This window comes from Zootoca vivipara, chromosome 16, assembly GCF_965207765.1.
Source record: "Zootoca vivipara chromosome 16, rZooViv2.hap1.1, whole genome shotgun sequence".
In the NCBI taxonomy this organism is placed as follows: domain Eukaryota; kingdom Metazoa; phylum Chordata; class Lepidosauria; order Squamata; family Lacertidae; genus Zootoca; species Zootoca vivipara.
The window spans coordinates 39,355,464-39,374,086 of record NC_142599.1 but is presented as its reverse complement, the minus strand read 5'-3'; the positions used below and the strand labels follow the sequence as shown (position 1 = coordinate 39,374,086).

The window sequence follows — 18,623 nt, the reverse complement described above, 5'->3', positions numbered from 1 at the left end:
AATTTTCTGTTTTGCAATTTAGAAAATTCATTTAAAATATCAATGACTTCCCTTCTTCTCTTTCCATGGTTCATTTTGCATAACATAAATCCCTGCATATTTTATATAAACTAAACCATTCAGTATTCCCTTATTACATCCATCAAAACTCATTTACACTGTTGAATTTATCTTAATGTTGCCAGCATTTTCAAGTGTACAGTACACAATTTCCACCCATATACTGTATTCAATAAACATTTTCCAATCTTTTTTAAACGTATGTTCTTCTTGTTCTCTTATTCCATATGCTAGGTCTGCAAGCTGCACATATTCCATCAGTTTAAGTTGCCATTCCTCTTTAGTTGGGACCTCGCTTGTTTTCCATTTCTGGGCTAACAAAACACGGGCTGCTGTAGTGGCATACATAAATAACCTTTTCTTAAAAATATTTGTATTCTAATAAATAAAAAGGTGCATAATGCAAGGAATGGCATACAATATGAGAGAGAGAGAGAGAGAGAGAGAGAAAGAGAAAGAGAAAGAGAGAGAGAATGTATATATTCATTACTATTACATGAGCAAATTCTTGGAATAATAATAATTACAGAACATACACTTAAATACTACACAGTACAGTAATGGGTAAAAGAGGTGTGGCGTTAACTGATGCCACACTCAAGATGGCGCTTCTCCATTCAGGTAACAGAGAAAGAGCGCCCCCTCGAGGAAAGAAAGCTTCAGAAACTCGTGCTCAGATTAGCCCATAGAGGTTTCAAAAGGCTAGAGCGACACGTTTAGCTGAAACTTCCGGCAAAATGTGAACGTAGGCCGCAGCCGTTCGCATCTCTATGATGGAAGCCCTCCCGTAATCCTTTGCGTTAAAAAACAAGCGCGGGAAACTAGTTCCTTTGGATATAGCGGAAGTGCTCATAAAGTCTGCGACGCCGTATGTCACTCTAAGCTGGTTTTGTATACGGGCTCTAGCTAAGTTTTGAGCAACACTCAAGATGGCGACACCGGGGTGGGGGAACATGCCCTCTTAAATTATACCTCCCGTGCGGTCCCCTCGCACCACAACTTCCCAATATTAAAAAGTACTTATGTAACTCTCTGCGGTCTGCACTTTCTAGGACTTATGGTATATTACCTTTTTTAAAAGTTAGAGAGATGCTTCAGTTTCGCCGCACACAAAATGGCGGCTGCTCACGGTCTTCGGTTTCCTGTACGGTTCGCCACTGAGGACAAAAACGAATTCCCGAGCGCCGCGCATGCGCAGAATGCCGGCGCCTCTTCCTGTTCAGTGACTAAGCTGCGGCTCTTCGGGGAAAGATGGAGGTTCCGCCGTCGTTCTCGCTGCCGCCGTTTTGGGCCGGTGGTCCCGCTCCGGGGGCGCTTTACTCACCGCCCTGCCCAGGAAACGGATCCGGAGTCCAGGCCGAGGGCGTGACCAGGACATTGTAAGGGGGCTGGGGGAGGCTGACCGCCCCCAATTAGGCCTAAAAGTGGGGAGGGGGAGAGAATGCCCCTGTGATGTCACGTTGCTGACGTCTCTGGGTTAGGGGTGGGCAGGAGGAAGGCTTGGGGGAGAAGAATGGCTAAATTAGACAAATTATATCTTGTTGAAATTGAGATTTACTTATTTTAGAGGTGGGGGCCTTTGTGGCCTCATCCCGATGTCCTGGACTCCAAGTCCCAGCACACACACCCCAACCAATGAACAAGGGTCCAATTATATCCCGATTTCCCCATTTAGGCCATCAGCATCTAAATAAATGGACCAAATTCATGGGCCATATCATGGTCTGGCAGGGATGAGGGTAAAGAGATATACTGCAGCTATTTATGAAGGTTTTAGGTACTGTATAGGTATTGTGAATTACATCTGTTGTTAGTGACTTGGAGACTTTCAGGTAATAAGCAGCTAAGAAGCCTAATAGAAAATGATACCCAATAAGAGGCCCTTTCTCATCTACATCAGTTTGGTATTATTTGTTAGGGGGTACGTTAGCTCTGCCTGGGGTAGCATGGTTGTCCCAAGGCAGTGGGGGCAGAGTGGGAAATAGGTGTTGTGTGAACAAGCAGCATTTTGTGGGGTTAGATTTGACAGGGACAGAGTAGAAAACATTAGCGCAGGAGGCTGACTTATACCAATTCAGTCTATTTAGTTCAGTGCTGTCCACACTGACTGGCAGCAGCTCTCCAGAGTTTCAGGCAGGGGACATTCCCAGCCCTGCCTGAAGATGCCAGGAATTAAACCTGGGAACTTCTACATGCAAATCAGATTCCCTACCACTGAGCTACAGCCCTTTCCCCCAATAAGGAGCCAACTAGAAAGAGGCACTCAAACGCCGCAGGAGATGTGGGGCTGCTTTGCCATTTCTTCCAACTCAAGTTACAGTGGAACCTCGGTTTATGAACACCTCGGTTTATGAATTTTCGGTTTATGAACGCTGCATACCCATCTGGAACGGATTAATTCATTTTCCATTACTTTCAATGGGAAAGTTTGCTTCAGTTTATGAACGCTTCAGTTTATGAACAGACCTCCGGAACCAATTACACCCATGCTTCAGTTTATGAACGCTTCAGTTTAAGTACTCCGCGGATCCGTCTGGAACGGATTAATCCACTTTCCATTACTTTCAATGGGAAAGTTTGCTTCAGTTTATGAACGCTTACTCCGCGGACCGTCTGGAACGGATTAATTCACTTTCCATTACTTTCAATGGGAAAGTTCGCTTCAGTTTATGAACGCTTCAGTTTATGAACAGACTTCCGGAACCAATTGTGTTCATAAACCGAGGTACCACTGTATTCCCCACAGAGAAGGGGGAGCTGTGAGCCAACCCTCTGATGCTTCTTGTTCCCCTCAAAGGAGCCCCATGGTGACAGGCACCTCAGTCCTGGGGGTGAAGTTCAACGGTGGGGTGATGATTGCGGCCGACATGCTGGGTTCCTATGGGTCGCTCGCCCGCTTCCGCAACATCTCCAGGATTATGAAGGTCAACGACAGCACCGTGCTGGGGGCTTCGGGCGACTATGCTGATTTCCAGTACCTCAAGCAAGTCATTGAGCAGATGGTGTAAGTCTGAAGTTCTCCAAACCACCGGCAGGGAGCAGTTTCTTCCCAACAAGAGCTGGGAGCAGATGAAGGCCTTTTAAGCCTCTGTCTCCAATTCACCTCCTCCAGGCTCCGCCCTCTCCTGGAGAAATGTAGAACCTTAAAGAACAAACCTGAAGACAGACAGACCTCTTCCTCCTGTCCCATAGCCTGCCTCCTGACTATGCACTGCTGGACTGGCAGGGCACCTATGAGAGCTCTGGCCCTGGGGGTCCGGGAGGTTTTTCTGGGGGCTTCTGTCTGCCAGCCTCTGTGTTCTTTCTATATCCAGCAGCCAGCTCAGAGCCCTGAACTGTTAGTGTAATCTAAAAATAGTTTTGAAATGATTCTTGCATAGTTTTGCCTCCCAGCAACAGGGTTTCCTTAGCAACAGACTTCTATATTAGACGTGCTCTGATAGTGGCTGTTACTCTGTCCAGATGGTTGAAGAGCAGAAAGACGGAATGATTCTGTGTATATCGTTTTACTTTGTTTTTCTTAGACCAGTAGTTGCGTAAGTGGTAGAGTGGTACCTCGTGTTAGGGATGTGGATGGCGCTGTGGGTTAAACCACAGAGCCTGGGGCTTGCTGATCAGAAGGTTGGTGGTTCGAACCCCGTGATGGGGGTGAACTCCCGTTGCTCGGTCCCTGCTCCTGCCACCTAGCAGTTCGAAAGCACCTCAAAGTGCAAGTAGATAAATAGGTACCGCTCTGGTGGGAAGGTAAACGTCGTTTCTGTGTGCTGCTCTGGTTCGCCAGAAGCGGCTTTGTCATGCTGGCCACATGACCTGGATGCTGTACACCGGCTCCTTCGGCCAGTAAAGCAAGATAAGCGCCGCAGCCCAAGTCGTCTGCAACTGGACATAATGGGCAGGGGTCCCTTTACCTCGAGTTACAAATGCTTCAGGTTACAAACTCTGCTCACCTGGAAGAGTTACCTCGATTTGAGAACTTTGCCCCAGGATGAGAACGGAAATCCCGGCAGTGCAGCAGAAGCAAGAAGCCTCATTAGTGAAAGCCCGCCTCTAGTTAAGAACAGTTTCAGGTTAAAAACGGACCTCCGGAACGAATTAAGTTTGTAACTAGAGGTACCACAGTAATGTTAATTCTTCAGCAAATACTTTTAAGTAGAACAGGAATGGATGAGGTGTTTATTCCCGCATGGGAATTCACCAGCAGATGAGTTGAACCAAGAAAGAAGAGCTTGGAAAACTTTCTGGGTGACTGCGGGCTGAAAAAGGAGCCCCAAATGATTGGCATAGTGCGCCAACATGAACTTAGCCTGGTTCCTTAGCTGGCCTTTATGTAGTCTGTGACTGTGTGTCTGGGTTGCTGCTGGATTCAGGCGTCAAAATAGGGGTCCCCATTCAGCCCCCCCCTGAGCTTGAGGTTCCCCACTCCTTGCCGTAAAACATCAGTTGCTGCATCTGATCTGGATTCTGGCCTGCAGGATTGACGAGGAGCTCCTGGGAGACGGCCACAGCTACAGCCCAAAGGCCATTCACTCCTGGCTCACCCGAGCCATGTACAGCCGCCGGTCCAAGATGAACCCCCTCTGGAACACCGTGGTAATAGGCGGCTTCAGCAACGGAGAAAGGTTAGTCACCCTGGGGTGGGGTAGGCGGAAAGGTTGGGAGCACTGTTGGAATCAGCATTCAGATAGGATGGGATGAGACTTCTAGCTAAAGTGCTCTGCCTGCCTTTTTATGTGGAGAGGGTTCATCATGGAAGATGAAGCTTTCATTGGCTACTACTCATGTTGGCTAGGCTCTGCCTCCCTGCCAGAAGCAGCAGTGCTTCTGAACGCCAGTTGCTGGAGAAGGCTCTTGTGCCGGAGTCCTGCGTGTGACCCAGCAGGCTCTCTTTACCTTTCTGCATCTGCTTGTCTGGAAATTCTCTCCCCTTTCTGCAAACACTGTGGAGCCACCTTGGGACGATTTCCCTCTTAAGCATGATTCACTTAATCTTCGCCGTGGGTTCGAGCCCCATAATGGGCGAAATATTTCTACATTGCAGGGTCTTGGACTATGTGACTCTTGTGGTCCCTTACAGCTCTATGATTCTATGACTAAAGCCCCCCCCCCCCCATCTCAGTTTCCTAGGTTACGTTGACATGCTCGGGGTGGCGTATGAAGCTGCTTCTCTGGCGACGGGATACGGTTCTTACGTGGCACAGGTAAGCGTCTCAGGTGGAGGAGGCACACGGTCTCATGTTAAGAGGTGCCAAAGATCCGGTCTGTGCTCAGCCACTTTGGGTTGGCCACTGTGAGACCAGGGCTCTTCTTGCCTTCTTAGTTCCCATTGCTTGCGGCTGCACAGCTGACTATTTTATTTCTCCCACTCTATCACAGCCACTGATGAGGGAAGCCTTGGAAAAGAAGCCCGTCCTGTCTAAGCAGGAGGCCAGAAGCCTCCTTGAACGCTGCATGAAAATCCTCTACTACAGAGACGCCCGCTCGTTCAACAGGGTACGTCTCCCACTGTGCATCTTGGCATTAGAACAGTAGAATGGTGGGACCCTGCAGCCTTCCGGATGTCGGGATTTGTGTCTCCCACCAGCCCTGGCCAAATGGTCAGAGCTGATGCTGGAAGAAGGCAATAGGAGGTCCTGTTAAAAGGCAGGCGCATCTGGCAAGAGGGTCTAACCTCCCACTCTTCTTTCTCTCAGTACGAGCTCACGACGGTGACAGAGAAAGGCGTGGAAGTAGAAGGGCCCATCTCCTCCGAGACCAACTGGGAAATAGCACACCTGGTCAGGTAAGCACACCTCCTCCCTTTGGACCCGCTTTCAAATGAAGCAGTTTGTGGCTGGCACAGTACATAGCCCCAGGAAAACTCCTGAGCTACCTGCATCTTTGGGAAGGTGGCATTTTGGACCCTCCACTGTCTGGACACCCTCACAGAAACCCCCTCGGCTGTCAAGAACATCATGGAAATTCCACCTCCCTCAGAAGTTTTGGGGTTAGTAGCGGCTTAGGAGAGGGGCTTCCTTTGTTCCCCTAAGTTGTGGAACCCGCTTCCCACAGAGGTGGGGCCGGCTATACAGTTTTCGGCTCAAGACTTGCCTCTTCCTCACGCTTGAGAAGTGCATTTTTAATGTCTATTTTTGTGATTGTCACATGTTTGAGTCGTGTTTTTAAATTGTGGTCACCTGCCCTGGGACCTTAGCATGAAAGATGGGGAAATAAACCAAGTGAATAACATCTCTGAGAGCATCCTAGAACTCTGCTCACATTTTCTTGGCTCTGTTCACCTCACATGGTCCCTTTGGGAACAGGAGCTGAAAAGGCCACTAGATTTTCCTTTTCTTGCCCAGGGAGCCACCCAGCCCCTTTAGAGCACACCTCTTCAGCATGCTACGCCCATTACCACCCATGATCTTTCATTTTTGGTTGGCCCCTGTGAGAGCAGACACTTGGATAGATGGGCCATTGGCCTGATCCAGCAGGCTCTTCTTAGCTTCTTGCATGTGCCCTCAAGTGTGTTTTCCTGGCCAAAAGCCATCCCTGAACTGTAATGATCCCCTAAAGCTCCCCACAAGGGAATGTGGCCCTCGGTGTATAAAAGGTCCCCCTGCCTCATACCCTCCAGATTAGCTAGGTTTTGGGTGTTTATAAATAAACCTTGAAAGGAATATGCAGGTTTTTAGAGGGAATGACTGGCTCCTAGCAAGAGGCACGCACACCTCTGCGACCAGACTTCCTCGTAGCAACGTTCTGAACATGGTTAAATGTCTTATCTAGTATCCCTGGACCCAAAGGCTATAGTAATTCCATATTCATACCCTAAATACTGTGCTTCATTTTGTCTTAAAAACGGTTTCCTGCTCTGCAACCATTTCTAGACATCATGCAACTATTGCCTCCTGCTAATTTGGGTACTGCCAACCTAATTTTTCCCCATTCCTCCCCTCTCCGCAGCGGTTTTGAATGAAGCTCAAGAGCTCGTGGGCAGTCTCTGTTCCTGTTGAGAGAGAATCCCAAATCCCTTGCAATGCTGTTTGATGCCTAACGTTTCGGCAGCAACTCAGACGTTTTCTTTTTTTGTAAACAGAATAAACGAGGTTTAGACTCTCTGCCTGTATGTATATGTCATGATTCTTATACTTGAAACATTCGCTGTAACTTTTTCTCTGCTATCAGCTTCCTGTTGACCTGAATCAGGCATTCCTGATACTGTGTCATCTTAAAGCATTGCTGGCTTCTCCCCTTTCTGAGCTTGTCAGACTAATCTTGTGATGAGGCTGTTTGTGTGTGTCGGGGGTGGGGACTGACACAATTAAAGTAGGGTGGGAGGTGCATTTTTTTTAAAAAAAGCTCCATCTACAAAAAGCTCCCAGAAAATTTCCTGCATTGTAGAAAGCTGACACATCAAGGAAGAAGCCTGCAGTCCAGCCTTTCTTGACATTCTGATTTTCTACCACCAGGGTAATGTATTATTTGATGTAGGGGGAATTGATCAGACTCGGGTTGAGGGCTAAACTGAATGTGCCGTATCAGTCATGCAGTTAGTGACTGTGTGAATGGGTCCGTCCTTTAAGGGGAAATTAACGTAATCACTAATGAATGGTGCTGTTTGGGCCTGTGTGGTTCAGTTCCAACACAGATCCAGAGAATGCACATGGACACTTCGCTTGCCAAGTGGAAGAAAAAATGGGCAGGGATTGGCAGCCCACTTTCTGCAGTTTGACAGGCAGATACAGGCTCAGAGTTTGCCACCCCTGCCCTCGGTGTACCCGACACCCCTGCTGTTACCAATCTCATTCTTAAACCCCTGATGAGCTCAGGAGCAGCAAGTACAACTACCAACGCATGGGACCACTGAGAGTCAGGCGTTCAAAACATCTGAACAAGCACCATGTTGGCTATCTAATTTTCAAAGCACCCCGGCACCAAGTTTGAGAGCTGCTTACAGTCTTGAGGGGAGGGTGGGATAAGGGGGCATGACACTGTCTGCAGAGGAGGAAGAGCAAGAGAGGAAGAAATGTCAGCTAAAGTGGTTGGCACTGGGGTGGGAATGAGGAGGAAGATGAGCCCCTTGGACTGGAAAGGGAAAAGATGATGGAATGGCAAGATCCACTTTGTGCAGGGGCTGGGGTGGTAATCTGTGCGTCCAAGGAAGGAAGGAAGGGATTCTAGTGTTGTATAACAGAGAGAAACACTCTCCATTTGCTCCAGACCATGCTAATTTTATGCTTGTCTACAAGGCCACCTCTTGGTGGACCTTTTCTGAACCTCTTCCAACTCTATAATATCCTTTTTGAGATGTGGCAACCAAAACTGTACACAGCATTCCAAATGCACAGAAGAGACAAGTCTCTTTGGGGATCTGGCCCAAATAACACTTTCCTCCGGACCCCACAACTGAAAATGCAGTTGAGTGCTTCCCTTCACCAACTTGCTTGACCACAGCTGCTTTACGTTCTGTCAGCACCCACCAGCTGACACAGACCCCCCCCCCCCCCGCGGCTGACCTCTGCATCAAACAGCTGTGCTACCTTGGGCTGATAGAAGATGAAGTACAAAACACCTGGATGGAGGACACCAGGTTGTATCGGGTATCCTGCCTGAAGCGCCTGTTAATTTACAATAGGCACAAAACTTCTCCCCTCCCTGTCCAGCTGTCATTCTCTGTAATAAAAACACAGCGTTTATAAATCCATTTCCCTGGCTTTATTAAATGTTCCACGTATGTACATTTTAGAGATTAATCATTTACAGGTCAGCCCACCCTGTTTCCTTCTTCCCTTGAGTCACTGGGGTGGGGAGTGGGGTGGGCATATTGGGGGCTTCGAGGGAAGGGAGGGAAGGCGTCGGCCACAGAGGCGAGTCTTAAAACTTCAACGGAAAAAAGTAAAACCAGAAGTGGCATGAAGGGTGGGGGAGGGAGGAGGCTCCCACGTTTTTTCGTCATGTCAAAATGCTTTTCATTGTTCAGAGCATAATACGTTACGATTTTTAAAAAACTCTCAAACATGCAAACAGTAGAAAAAACACCTCTTTTTGTCTTTCTTTTGTCTCTGTTTTTTACGCTGGCAGTGAAAAATAAAAACAAGTTCTCCCTTGTTTTTGTGTGTGCAGCTGGGTTCAACTGAAGCAGCAAATTTGGGGGACGTAGTGTGTATTGGCGCCGTCAGAGAAAGCAGGATTCAGTAGCTATCGATAGTTTTCAGAAGATTTAAAGTCAATGGTCCAGGAGAGGATTAGCTTGCAACCAACAAGCCAACCAGAAAGGATGTTGCCAACTTGAACGGAGCTGTCAAAAGGCTTGAAGCTTCCACAGTTTATACTCTTGCTAGGAATCAGAAGGAGCAGGTGTCCAGTAGTTTAGCCAATGGCTGAGAAAGTGAGGAAGTTACGGCAGCTGCCTGGAAGTCCAGGTAACTCTCGACCAAAGTGGATCATCAGTCAACCCAAAGCATGGCACTTATATGTCTATAAAGATCCATTTGCTGGTGACCAACAGGCGGGATCAACCCCTTTCCTGTCCCTAAACAATGATGTCGGCCTTTAATTGCTGTCCTCTTTGTTAATAAGGAAACCTCAAATTTTCAAAGGGTGGCTATAGAGCTTTCAATGTGTTAAAGAAAACATTCATACCTTAAAAGAAAGAAAAGATGTTATCACCTTGAAATCAACATTTCTGAATCCACGTGTTAAAATGGGGAGGGTGGGGGAGGTCTGTGTTATGACATTTTTTTTTAAAAAAAGTGTGTGTGTGGGGGGGGTGGGTGTAGAGATTTTCATTCTTTAGCTACATATTGGTGTTCCTTGGTTTTTCCAAAAGAAAAAAGGTCACATTGATGATGTGGTTTAATTAAAAACTTTGTTTGCACAGTATAAAACAAACACAACCCAGAAACTATAATACAGTGAGGTAAAGAAAATGAAAAGCAAAAAATAATTCACCCACAATATATCTTCAGAAAAGAGCAACACAGTGATTTAAGAAAAAACAAAAACAAATTAAGCACATTTTTTCTTTTTAAAGACATGAACAGACAGCATAAAATGGCTATTAGTCTGCATGTTCACCTACTAATCTCCTGTACCCACAGATCCACAGGGAAGTGAAAATGGTCTCATCCAACATTGATTTTCTTTTATATATATATCTATATATCTATATATATATATAAAAGAGAGAGGAAAAGAACTCTTTCTCTGGATCAAGTGGGAAAGCACTCAGACTTCCATCAGATCCAAGTCAGCATCCTCAAAGCCGTAGAACGATTCTGTCTCGCTCTCCCCTTCAAAGAGCTGGTGGAGGATCTCGGGGTTGGCGGATTCCTCAGCTGGCGCAACCGATGCCCCGTCCTGCAGCTCTGCCTCTTCCTCCTCCTCCTCCTCCTGGGGCTCGTTGTTGAGCTTCAGCTGTTCCTCCAGCGAGGCAATGAGCTCCTCCTGCATGTCAGCATTGCGGGTGGGTGTGTTGGCCGTGCCATCGGGGCCTGGGAGCACACTGGCCACCAGGAAGGACTGCTGGACCAGTTCGGGGCAGTCGCTGATGACCTCGAGCACCTCGGCCAGCCAGCACAGGACCAGCTGGAGGAGGATGTCCGAGTCACATGTGGAGTCAGCCATCTCCTTGGCCTGCTCCTTCCACTTTTTGTGCAAGAAGTTTTTCACGGTCCTTTTGATGCAAACATCCAGCGGCTGGTTTTTGGAGCTGCAGCCGGCGGGGACAACCGCCGGCAGCGTGTTGGAGGAGCTCAGCACGGAGAGGACCTCTTCAGAGAGGTGCGTCCGGTGGCAATCCAGGACCAGCATGCCTTTGCTGTTCTGGCTCTTTATGTGCTTGTGCCACACCGTGGAGGACCATGACTCCATGATTTCATCGTCGCTGTAGCCGCCCTCCTTCACCTCCAGGACAATCGTCTCCGGGACATTGGCGGCCTGCTCCACCCGACCCCGGTAGAAGACGAGGGTGGGCAGCACGCTCCCGTCAGCCAAGATGGCCAGGACAACGTCACACCAGGGCTCCCCCGTCCCCACTGTCTGCAAGGCGTTCTCCTTCCGGTCATCGCTGCAGAGCACTTCCACGTCCAGGAAGAGGGAGATCTCGTCGATGGCGGCGATCATGGATAGAGGCAGGTCCTGGGTGTGGATCTGCCGCTGCACGAACTCAATGAAGCAGCTGGCACTGCCCTCGACGTCCTTGGGGAGAGTGTGGGCCACCGCCCGGCGGTTGTGCGTGCTGAGGTTGTGCCGGAGCATGAAGCGGACGGCCCACTCATAGGAGATCTTGAAGCCGCCTTCCAAGGACCGCCCAATCTTCGTGGCCTTCTGGAAGAGGGTCTCCTCGTTGACCGGCAACTGCTGCTCCCGCTGGGTGAGCACCCACTCTGCCAGCTTCTCCTCCGCCTCGAAGCTCAGGTACTTCCCCTCTGACAGGGAGGCCACATTCTCTTCCTGGAAAGCCTGGAACCGCCGAAGCCAGCGCCGGATCCGCCGCGGGGGATTCTTGAAGTGCTCCGCCGCCTGCTCTGTGTTGCAGCACAGAGCGAAGAGGACCACCCGTAGCTTCTTCACTGAGAGCTGTTCCTTTCGGCTTGCCGGTTCAGGTGCTTCCTTCGCCGGCGGCTCCTCGTCCTCATCTTCCACGTTCAAGCACTCGTCTTCATCCTCCTGGATAGTGGCGGGAGCTGGAGTGGGAGCGACGACAGGGGGTCTGTTGCCAGCTTCAGGTGCTTCCTTCTCTTTCTCTTTCTCGTCCTCAGGCAGAGGCGAGGCCGTGTTCACGGTAGCAGCTTTGATTGGCGGGTAGGTGGAGCTGGGGGCATTCACGCCCCTGTCAAAGGGCTGGGCAGGCCTGAAGGGTGGGAGAAAAAGAGAAAGAAAGACCAGGAAGGTCCCTGAGTATTTCTTTCTTTATCTCATCAAGCTTAACGGGGGGGGGGGTCCTCAAAAGCAGTTTACAAAGAGAATAAAGCAATAAAATTATCAGTAAAAACCATGCAAAACAACTCACAAGACGATTCAAAAGAGAAAAATCACAGCATTAACTAAAAGCAGATTAAAACATGCATCTACATTCTGCACGTCTGGGGAGGCAGCAAGAAGAGTACAGTGAAGTCACCTTCCCTGTCAATACACAGGGAGTCTTGGAGTGTGGGTGCTGCCACAATAAAATATTTCTTACAAATGTGGAATGGGTATGATGTGGCACTTGTAACAGGGCCAGTTTTGCAATAAAAGAAAGATCCCTCACACAGGGTGAGGGGCAGAAGAAGAGAATCAGCCCAGATGGGAGGAAAATTGGGAAAACTTTACCTTGAATGCGAACTCCAGGTGGAACCTGTTAGAAAAAAGAGGAAATAAAAGTATTGAGAGGCTGAGCTTGCCCCCAGGCGGCTTGTTAATAAGGGACACACAAAGGGACTGGACAGCCAGCCAGGGTCACTGGCAACAGGTGGAATCACAGCACAGGGGCAGAGGAAAATTCAGGGGCGTTCTGGGAACTATTAGCCATACCCTGAGTCTGCACAGCAATCCATCACTACCCTTTCCCATCAGCATATAAACTGCCTCTTAGGAAGCCAAAGGAGAACCAGCTGCAAGCAGCTCACAGACGCCATGCCATGCTTTGCCGCTCCCTGGTTCCCATACGCACCAGACTAGCTCCCCCATCCTCTCCCTGCCTATTCTGCCCTCCTGAAACTGGCCTTGGTCTCCTGATGGCACCTTCCTGTTCAAGCCTGCAAGTCTGTCTAGCCCCTCAGTCAAGCACCGCTGTGGCCTGGTGATCTTCCTGGAAGAGTTCTGGGCCTTTCTGTACTTATCTAGTGGGCGACATCATTGCCTTCCCTTTATTTCCTCATCCCTTGTTGATACCCCAATGTGTGTGGTCTCAAGGACAAGTTCTGTGCACACGTTCTGAGCATTAAACCCAGATCCATTGCTTTTTGAACCCAGTGTCTCCTAGACAGCTGCTCCCAAGGACTTCCATCGCAGTCTCTGAGCTTGTCGAGAAAGGAAGAGCAAAAAGGCAGGAAGTACCAAGGCAAAGGGAATGGTGGGGTCAGGAGAGGGAGTAGAACTGCAGCAAGGGCAAGAGTGAAGTGCTCAAACAGGCTTGCAATAAAATAAGAGAGGAAATGCCTCTCTCTCTCCCAAAAGAGAGTCTCAGTTTGAAACCAAGGGAAGCAGCTACTAGTCAGTGTGGGCAATACTGAGATGGACCAGTATAAGGCAGTTTCCTAGGTTATAATTACAGGTAGGTAGCCGTGTTGGTCTGCCATAGTCGAAACAAAACAAAAAAATTCCTTCCAGTAGCACCTTAGAGACCAACTAAGTTTGTCATTGGTATGAGCTTTCGTGTGCATGCACACTTCTTCAGATACATGCACACAAAAGCTCATACCAATGACAAACTTAGTTGGTCTCTAAGGTGCTACTGGAAGGATTTTTTTTTATTTTTTAGGTTTTAAGACACATGTGGTGGTGATGATTCTTTTAGGTGAGGAACTCTGTTTGAATGTGCAAATGCTGGGAATGGAGGACTTGGGAGGAGCCATGCGACATCACCCGATTTCCACCTGCCCCCTCCAGCCCTCACCTCGTAGGAGTACGTTGCTGAATTCGTGCGAGGGGTTGAAGACAAGGTGCTTGGCCATCGCGTCGCCTTCTGATGTGGCAAAGAGACAAGCCGAGCAAGCCAATCGCACCCCGCTGTGAGGGAGAAATGAAAAGAAGGACGGTTATCCCTTGTGGTAAGATCTTGCCACCAGCAAGCATACAGTCATAGCGCGGTTTAAGTACGCTTCGGTTTGAGTACTTTCAGTTTAAGTACTCCGCAGACCCATCTGGAACGGATTAATCCACTTTCCATTACTTTTAATGGGAAAGTACGCTTCAGGTTAAGTATGGACTTCCAAAACCAATTACACACATACTTCGGGTTAAGTACGCTTCAGGTTGAGTACTCCACAGACCCGTCTGGAACGGATTAATCCACTTTCCATTACTTTCAATGGGAAGGTTCGCTTCAGGTTAAGAACGCTTCAGGTTAAGTACTTAAACCGAGGTACCACTGTATTTGATTCCCAAACATCTTCCCTTGTAGACAAACAACAACACACACACACCCCTGCCCTGGCATTGTACATCTTGATTTAGCTGCTCAAAAGATAAATCACATCAGGGTAGGGAACTTGAAGCCCCTTGATGTGATCCTTTGGGGATCTTGTTTTAAGTGCCGAGAATTCCAACACATTCATTACACACAAACACACAGGAAAACTGTCTACGCCTCACTGATGAAGCATGTCAGAAAACAAGGTTTTTAAAACAACCACAGACCTTGGAGGGCTGGTTTAAAAAGTTATTAATTCAATGTTTGAAGAGCCAACCCCTCAAAGTGCTCTCTCCACTAAGGCTGGAGTCAAGTGAACACATTTTGAGCTGAGGTTCTACAGCAGGCATGTCCAACAGGTAGATTGTGATCTACTGGTAGATCACTGGACACCTGTGGTAGATCACTGGTAGATCACCGGCTCCCCCTAAAGAAGCTCAGCAACTTTGGCTCCCTCTACATCTTTGCCCTGAAGCCCCCAAAACAGGGCTTCCTTCCTAAAAAAAGCTCAACAACCTCGACCTGAACCCCCCAAAAGGTGGTAGATCACTGCCAGTTTTTAACTCTGTGAGTAGATCACAGTCTCTTGGAAGCTGGCCACCCCTGTTCTACAGCATTCGTCCTCCAGACCCCAGGAACTGCCATTTGCGATAAGCACAAAAGTGATGAGATAAATCACACACAGGAAAGCTCATGAGGCAAATCTACACTACAAAAATACAAGTAGTAACACCAGCTCAGCTCACAGACTGAAAATAGTCTAAACCAGCATTTCCCAACCTGAGGCCCTCCAGCAGAGGCTTCAGGTGACTGATTCATGGTTTGCTTCTCTCCAAACAAACCACAAGCATGCGGGCAGAGCAAAGTCCTCATTGTCATTGCCATCACTTTCTTTAACATAGCGAGGTTAACCTTGCACATGAACCGAATCCCTCTCGTTTTAATTGTCATAGCTCCAGCCACCCTGCAAGGAATTCTGGGAACTGTAGGTTGCTGAAGAGGCTGAGAATGCATTCTTGGCTTGACTACCCCCAACTGGGCCAGAGTTACAAATATTAGGTGTGAGAGAAGGATTATTAAGGCAGGTTTAGGTCCATAGTGTAGACGAACAATACATCAGAACATAAAAAAGGTGCTAGCTAGCAGGTCAAGAAAGGAAATTATCTTTCCAGGAAAATTTCTGCCTTACCAAGCAGTGTAGTTTTTGAACAAGGCCAAGTACTTCGGACTCTTGCGAGGAACGTGGTTGCTGGTAAAAAGAGAGCAAGCAAACAAACAAATGAGGAAAGGGAGCAACTCTTATGGACTCCCACAAGCCACCCACTTCCTTAACCAGGCCCAGCAAACACTTCAGCCCACCAAAAGTGGGTGCACAGGCCACAGAAAGAGAAGAGCAGGCACACTCTTGCCCCCTCCCGCTTCAGCCGGAAGGGAAGAGTTAGCTGCTGCACCAAAAGATCAGAAGAGAAGGAAGAGAAAACTGCTTGGCCTGACTTACTTGATCATGTGGTTAGCATAGGCGCGGGAGCAGCAGGTGCTGTAGCGGCATAGCGAGCAGTGGACATAGGTGGGGAAGTGGTTTGGGAAATCCGGGATTTCGAAGCTGCACTCCAGACACGTTTGCCGACCAAGGACACTCCTACAGAGAGAAAGGGGGCAGCTGGTCAGGGACTGGGTTCCAACAAAGGATGCAGCTTTCGCTAAGAGGGTTGCAAGATGCTTTGGCAGGAGTTGGACCATGGTTTAAGAAGCAGCAGACTAGAACCGCAACTGTGGACTCCTTCCTGGCTTGTTGTCCTGTATCGCCTTAATCCATAAGGACCAGACACTTGGGTTAAGAGAAAAACCTTGAAAATGGAGTCCTATTGCTTTAACACCACCAAATTAAATGAGCAATTATGTAAAGGACGTTTGGGTTATTGTGCACCCAAGTCAAAGTGCAGGATTTGGATTTTGTAGCTGGAATCCCACAACTAGCCAGGCGTTCAGCTCATAGCAGAGAAGGTTTCCTCCTTGCTTTCCTGGCTAGGACAGTGCAGGGAAGCATCTATACCAGAGGTTGGGAGGAACCTCAGGCCGAAGGGCCAAATGCGGCTCCCAAAACTCCCTCCAGCAAACCGTTCTTTCCAAGCTGCCCCTGCCTCCATGTCAAGTCACTTTCCTCACAAAAGTGATGTAAAGCAACAGCTGTTGAATGTAAGGAGGAAGCTGCAGAATCTGAACCACTGAACTGTACAATTTCCCCCACCCATCCGCCACAGATTGTTATTATTTCTAAGGGATATTTTAGTGGGAAATTAAGTAATGAGCTCTGACATCTTCCTGACGGCTTTCTTTTGGATGTTCCTCTGGTAAGGTGGGCACAGGAAGTTGGGCTGGGGGTCCGCTGAGGCTGAGAGCAAGGTGGTGTCTTGCAGGAGGCCTGGGGGCATGTCGTTGGCAGACAAGGGCACAGTCCGCGGCTGCCCTCGGGAGGCCCTGATGGTGACCTGTGGCACAGAGGAGAGAGACTGCAATGAAAACACTTGAATGCTATACAGATACAGATGGGGTTTCAAAAAGAAGAAAAAAATCTCCAAATGATGCCTGTACCTCATTTGCATAACCCCACCCCTGGGGAAAGTAGGAGGGGTTACCCACTCCCAAGTAACCGGCCAGGATCACATCTAGCGAGCTTCATGGCTGAAGGGGGAGCGGGAGGTGGAGAGAATTTGAATCCTGCTCTCTCTCAGGACCAAGTCCAGCGCTCTACCCACTATAGGCAGGTGTGGAGCCCAGGGAAACTATGCAAACAAGTCCACGCAAGTTTCTGGTCCACAAACATTTCAACCAGCCTGCCTGTTGCTTTGTTTGTGCCTTGAAAAGAAAGTGGCGTGGGGAACCACATAGACGGGGAACTTTAGTAATGTCTGCCTGCTAGATTGTGCAGTGAGGACTGCCTGTCTGTTTCCGAGGCCTGGCTTGATTTAAAAGAGAGGCACAGCTGCTTCTGCCCCCCCCCCCAGGTGTCCCCATCTGTACCTTGGTGCCTGGTTTTAGCCCCTCCAGCTGCTTGGGCTTGCGGAAGGTTTTGTGGTGCTGCAGCTTGTGCTCAATCTTGTCCTTGGCAAAGAGGAACTGCAGCCGGCACTTGTTGCAGTGATAGATGCTCTTCTTCTGCAGGAGGAATTGGAGTGGCATGGAAGCGGTGTAGACACAGCAGCAGGCAGTGGCTTTTGTTGTAAAGGGAGGGTGGGGAACCCACGGCCCCTCCAGATGTCGCTGACATGGCCAGTGTGGTCACCACTTGGCTGGTGTTCTTACCCACCATTAAATACCCACAACAATCCTGTGAGGTAGGTTAGGCGAAGAGGCAGTGACCGGCCCAAGGTCACCCACAGGGAGCGCCATATAGCCAAGCAGGGATTTGAACCCTGGTTTCTTCCAGGTCCTAGGTTGACATTCTAACCCATGGGTAGGCAGCCTAAGGCCTGGGGGCCAGATCTGGCCCAATCGCCTTCTCAATCTGGTCCGTGGACAGTCCAGAAATCAGCGAGGTTTTACATGAGTAGAATGAGTCCTTTTATTTAAAATGCATCTCTGGGTTATTTGTGGGGCATAGGGATTCATTTACTCCCCCCTCCCCACTAAAAAAATATAGTCCGGCCCCTCACAAGGTCTGAGGGACAGTGGACCGGCCCCCTGGTTTTTACTTTTTGTTACATTCTCCAACTACCCCTTAAAAGGGAAGCTGAAACCAGGTACACAGTTGCAAGGCACCTATGGGAAATGCTCCGGAGACCTCTATGGCCTGAGGGGTTGAGCTGAGGAGGAGGGCTCAGAGGAAGCCCAGAGAATTTAGCTGGCCTGCATGACATTCCCAGTCACCAAGGGGACCAGGTGAGCGCTTCACCTGCAAGGCGAATTTACCTGGTGCCTCATGAAATGCTGCTGGAAGGCGTTGCCGTTCTTGAAGACCTTGAGGCAGTAAGGGCAGAGGAGGTGCCGCGTGTCCTCGTGGACCATTCGGAAATGGCTGTCTACTTCAGAGTAGAGTGACGAGCGGTACTGGCAGACCTGGAGGGAGCCATGAGCACAGAAGCATGGATAGATGTTTTTGTTTTCTTTTGCAAATTGTAGTACAGTAAAAAAAACAACAGCAATGCTGAAATGAACCGTCACAGATTTCTCATATGTCACTGTTACAGCATGTTTTTGGAAAGAAGTGATAAGCATTAAAATCAGGTGAGCAATAAGTAAAGTAACTATCTGATACAAGCCCTCCAAATTCCAGCACGGGTAGCTGGAGGCTGTGAACTCTCAAGAGAAGGATCGGACCTTTCTTGTCTGGCATTTTGCCTTCAGCAATGGGTTAATGTGGGAAGCTCATAATTATTTTCGTAAACAATTTTGAGGCTGTTGTTTTTTTTATAAAATTTTTTTAATTAAGTGATATATAAATAAATAAGGAGCGTGCGAAGGCCATGGC

At 48.7% G+C, this 18,623-nt stretch overlaps 2 protein-coding genes across 8 annotated transcripts in view; one reads left to right on the top strand and one right to left on the bottom strand.

The window, feature by feature from the left end:
* The first annotated feature begins 1,296 nt into the window (after positions 1 to 1,296).
* Positions 1,297 to 7,157, top strand: PSMB4 (proteasome 20S subunit beta 4). Of its 2 annotated transcripts, XM_035097987.3 has the most exons (7): positions 1,297 to 1,439; positions 2,858 to 3,064; positions 4,533 to 4,679; positions 5,177 to 5,258; positions 5,434 to 5,550; positions 5,751 to 5,839; positions 7,003 to 7,157. In XM_035097987.3, exons 1-7 carry the CDS (start codon positions 1,312 to 1,314, stop codon positions 7,013 to 7,015), a joined length of 783 nt encoding a protein of 260 aa, XP_034953878.3. In that variant the 5' UTR covers positions 1,297 to 1,311; the 3' UTR covers positions 7,016 to 7,157. The 2 variants fall into 2 exon arrangements, with proteins under 2 accessions (XP_034953878.3, XP_088516266.1); XM_088660140.1 differs by lacking the exon at positions 7,003 to 7,157 and having other exon boundaries at positions 5,751 to 5,843.
* Positions 7,158 to 8,731: 1,574 nt separating this feature from the next.
* The window catches only part of POGZ (pogo transposable element derived with ZNF domain), a 49,025-nt gene continuing 39,133 nt past the window's right edge, over positions 8,732 to 18,623 (bottom strand). For 5 of the 6 annotated variants that reach the window (XM_060269601.2, XM_060269599.2, XM_035097984.3 and 2 more), the window contains 8 exons: positions 18,065 to 18,211; positions 17,177 to 17,311; positions 16,472 to 16,644; positions 15,654 to 15,794; positions 15,345 to 15,404; positions 13,640 to 13,752; positions 12,355 to 12,379; positions 9,877 to 11,893 (listed from right to left, as the gene is read on the bottom strand). In XM_060269601.2, the coding sequence (XP_060125584.2) occupies positions 10,267 to 11,893; positions 12,355 to 12,379; positions 13,640 to 13,752; positions 15,345 to 15,404; positions 15,654 to 15,794; positions 16,472 to 16,644; positions 17,177 to 17,311; positions 18,065 to 18,211 (2,421 nt within the window). In that variant the 3' untranslated portion in view covers positions 9,877 to 10,266. Of the gene's footprint in view, positions 11,894 to 12,354; positions 12,380 to 13,639; positions 13,753 to 15,344; positions 15,405 to 15,653; positions 15,795 to 16,471; positions 16,645 to 17,176; positions 17,312 to 18,064; positions 18,212 to 18,623 lie in introns of all 6 variants that reach the window. The other variant, XM_088660136.1, reaches the window with a different exon arrangement.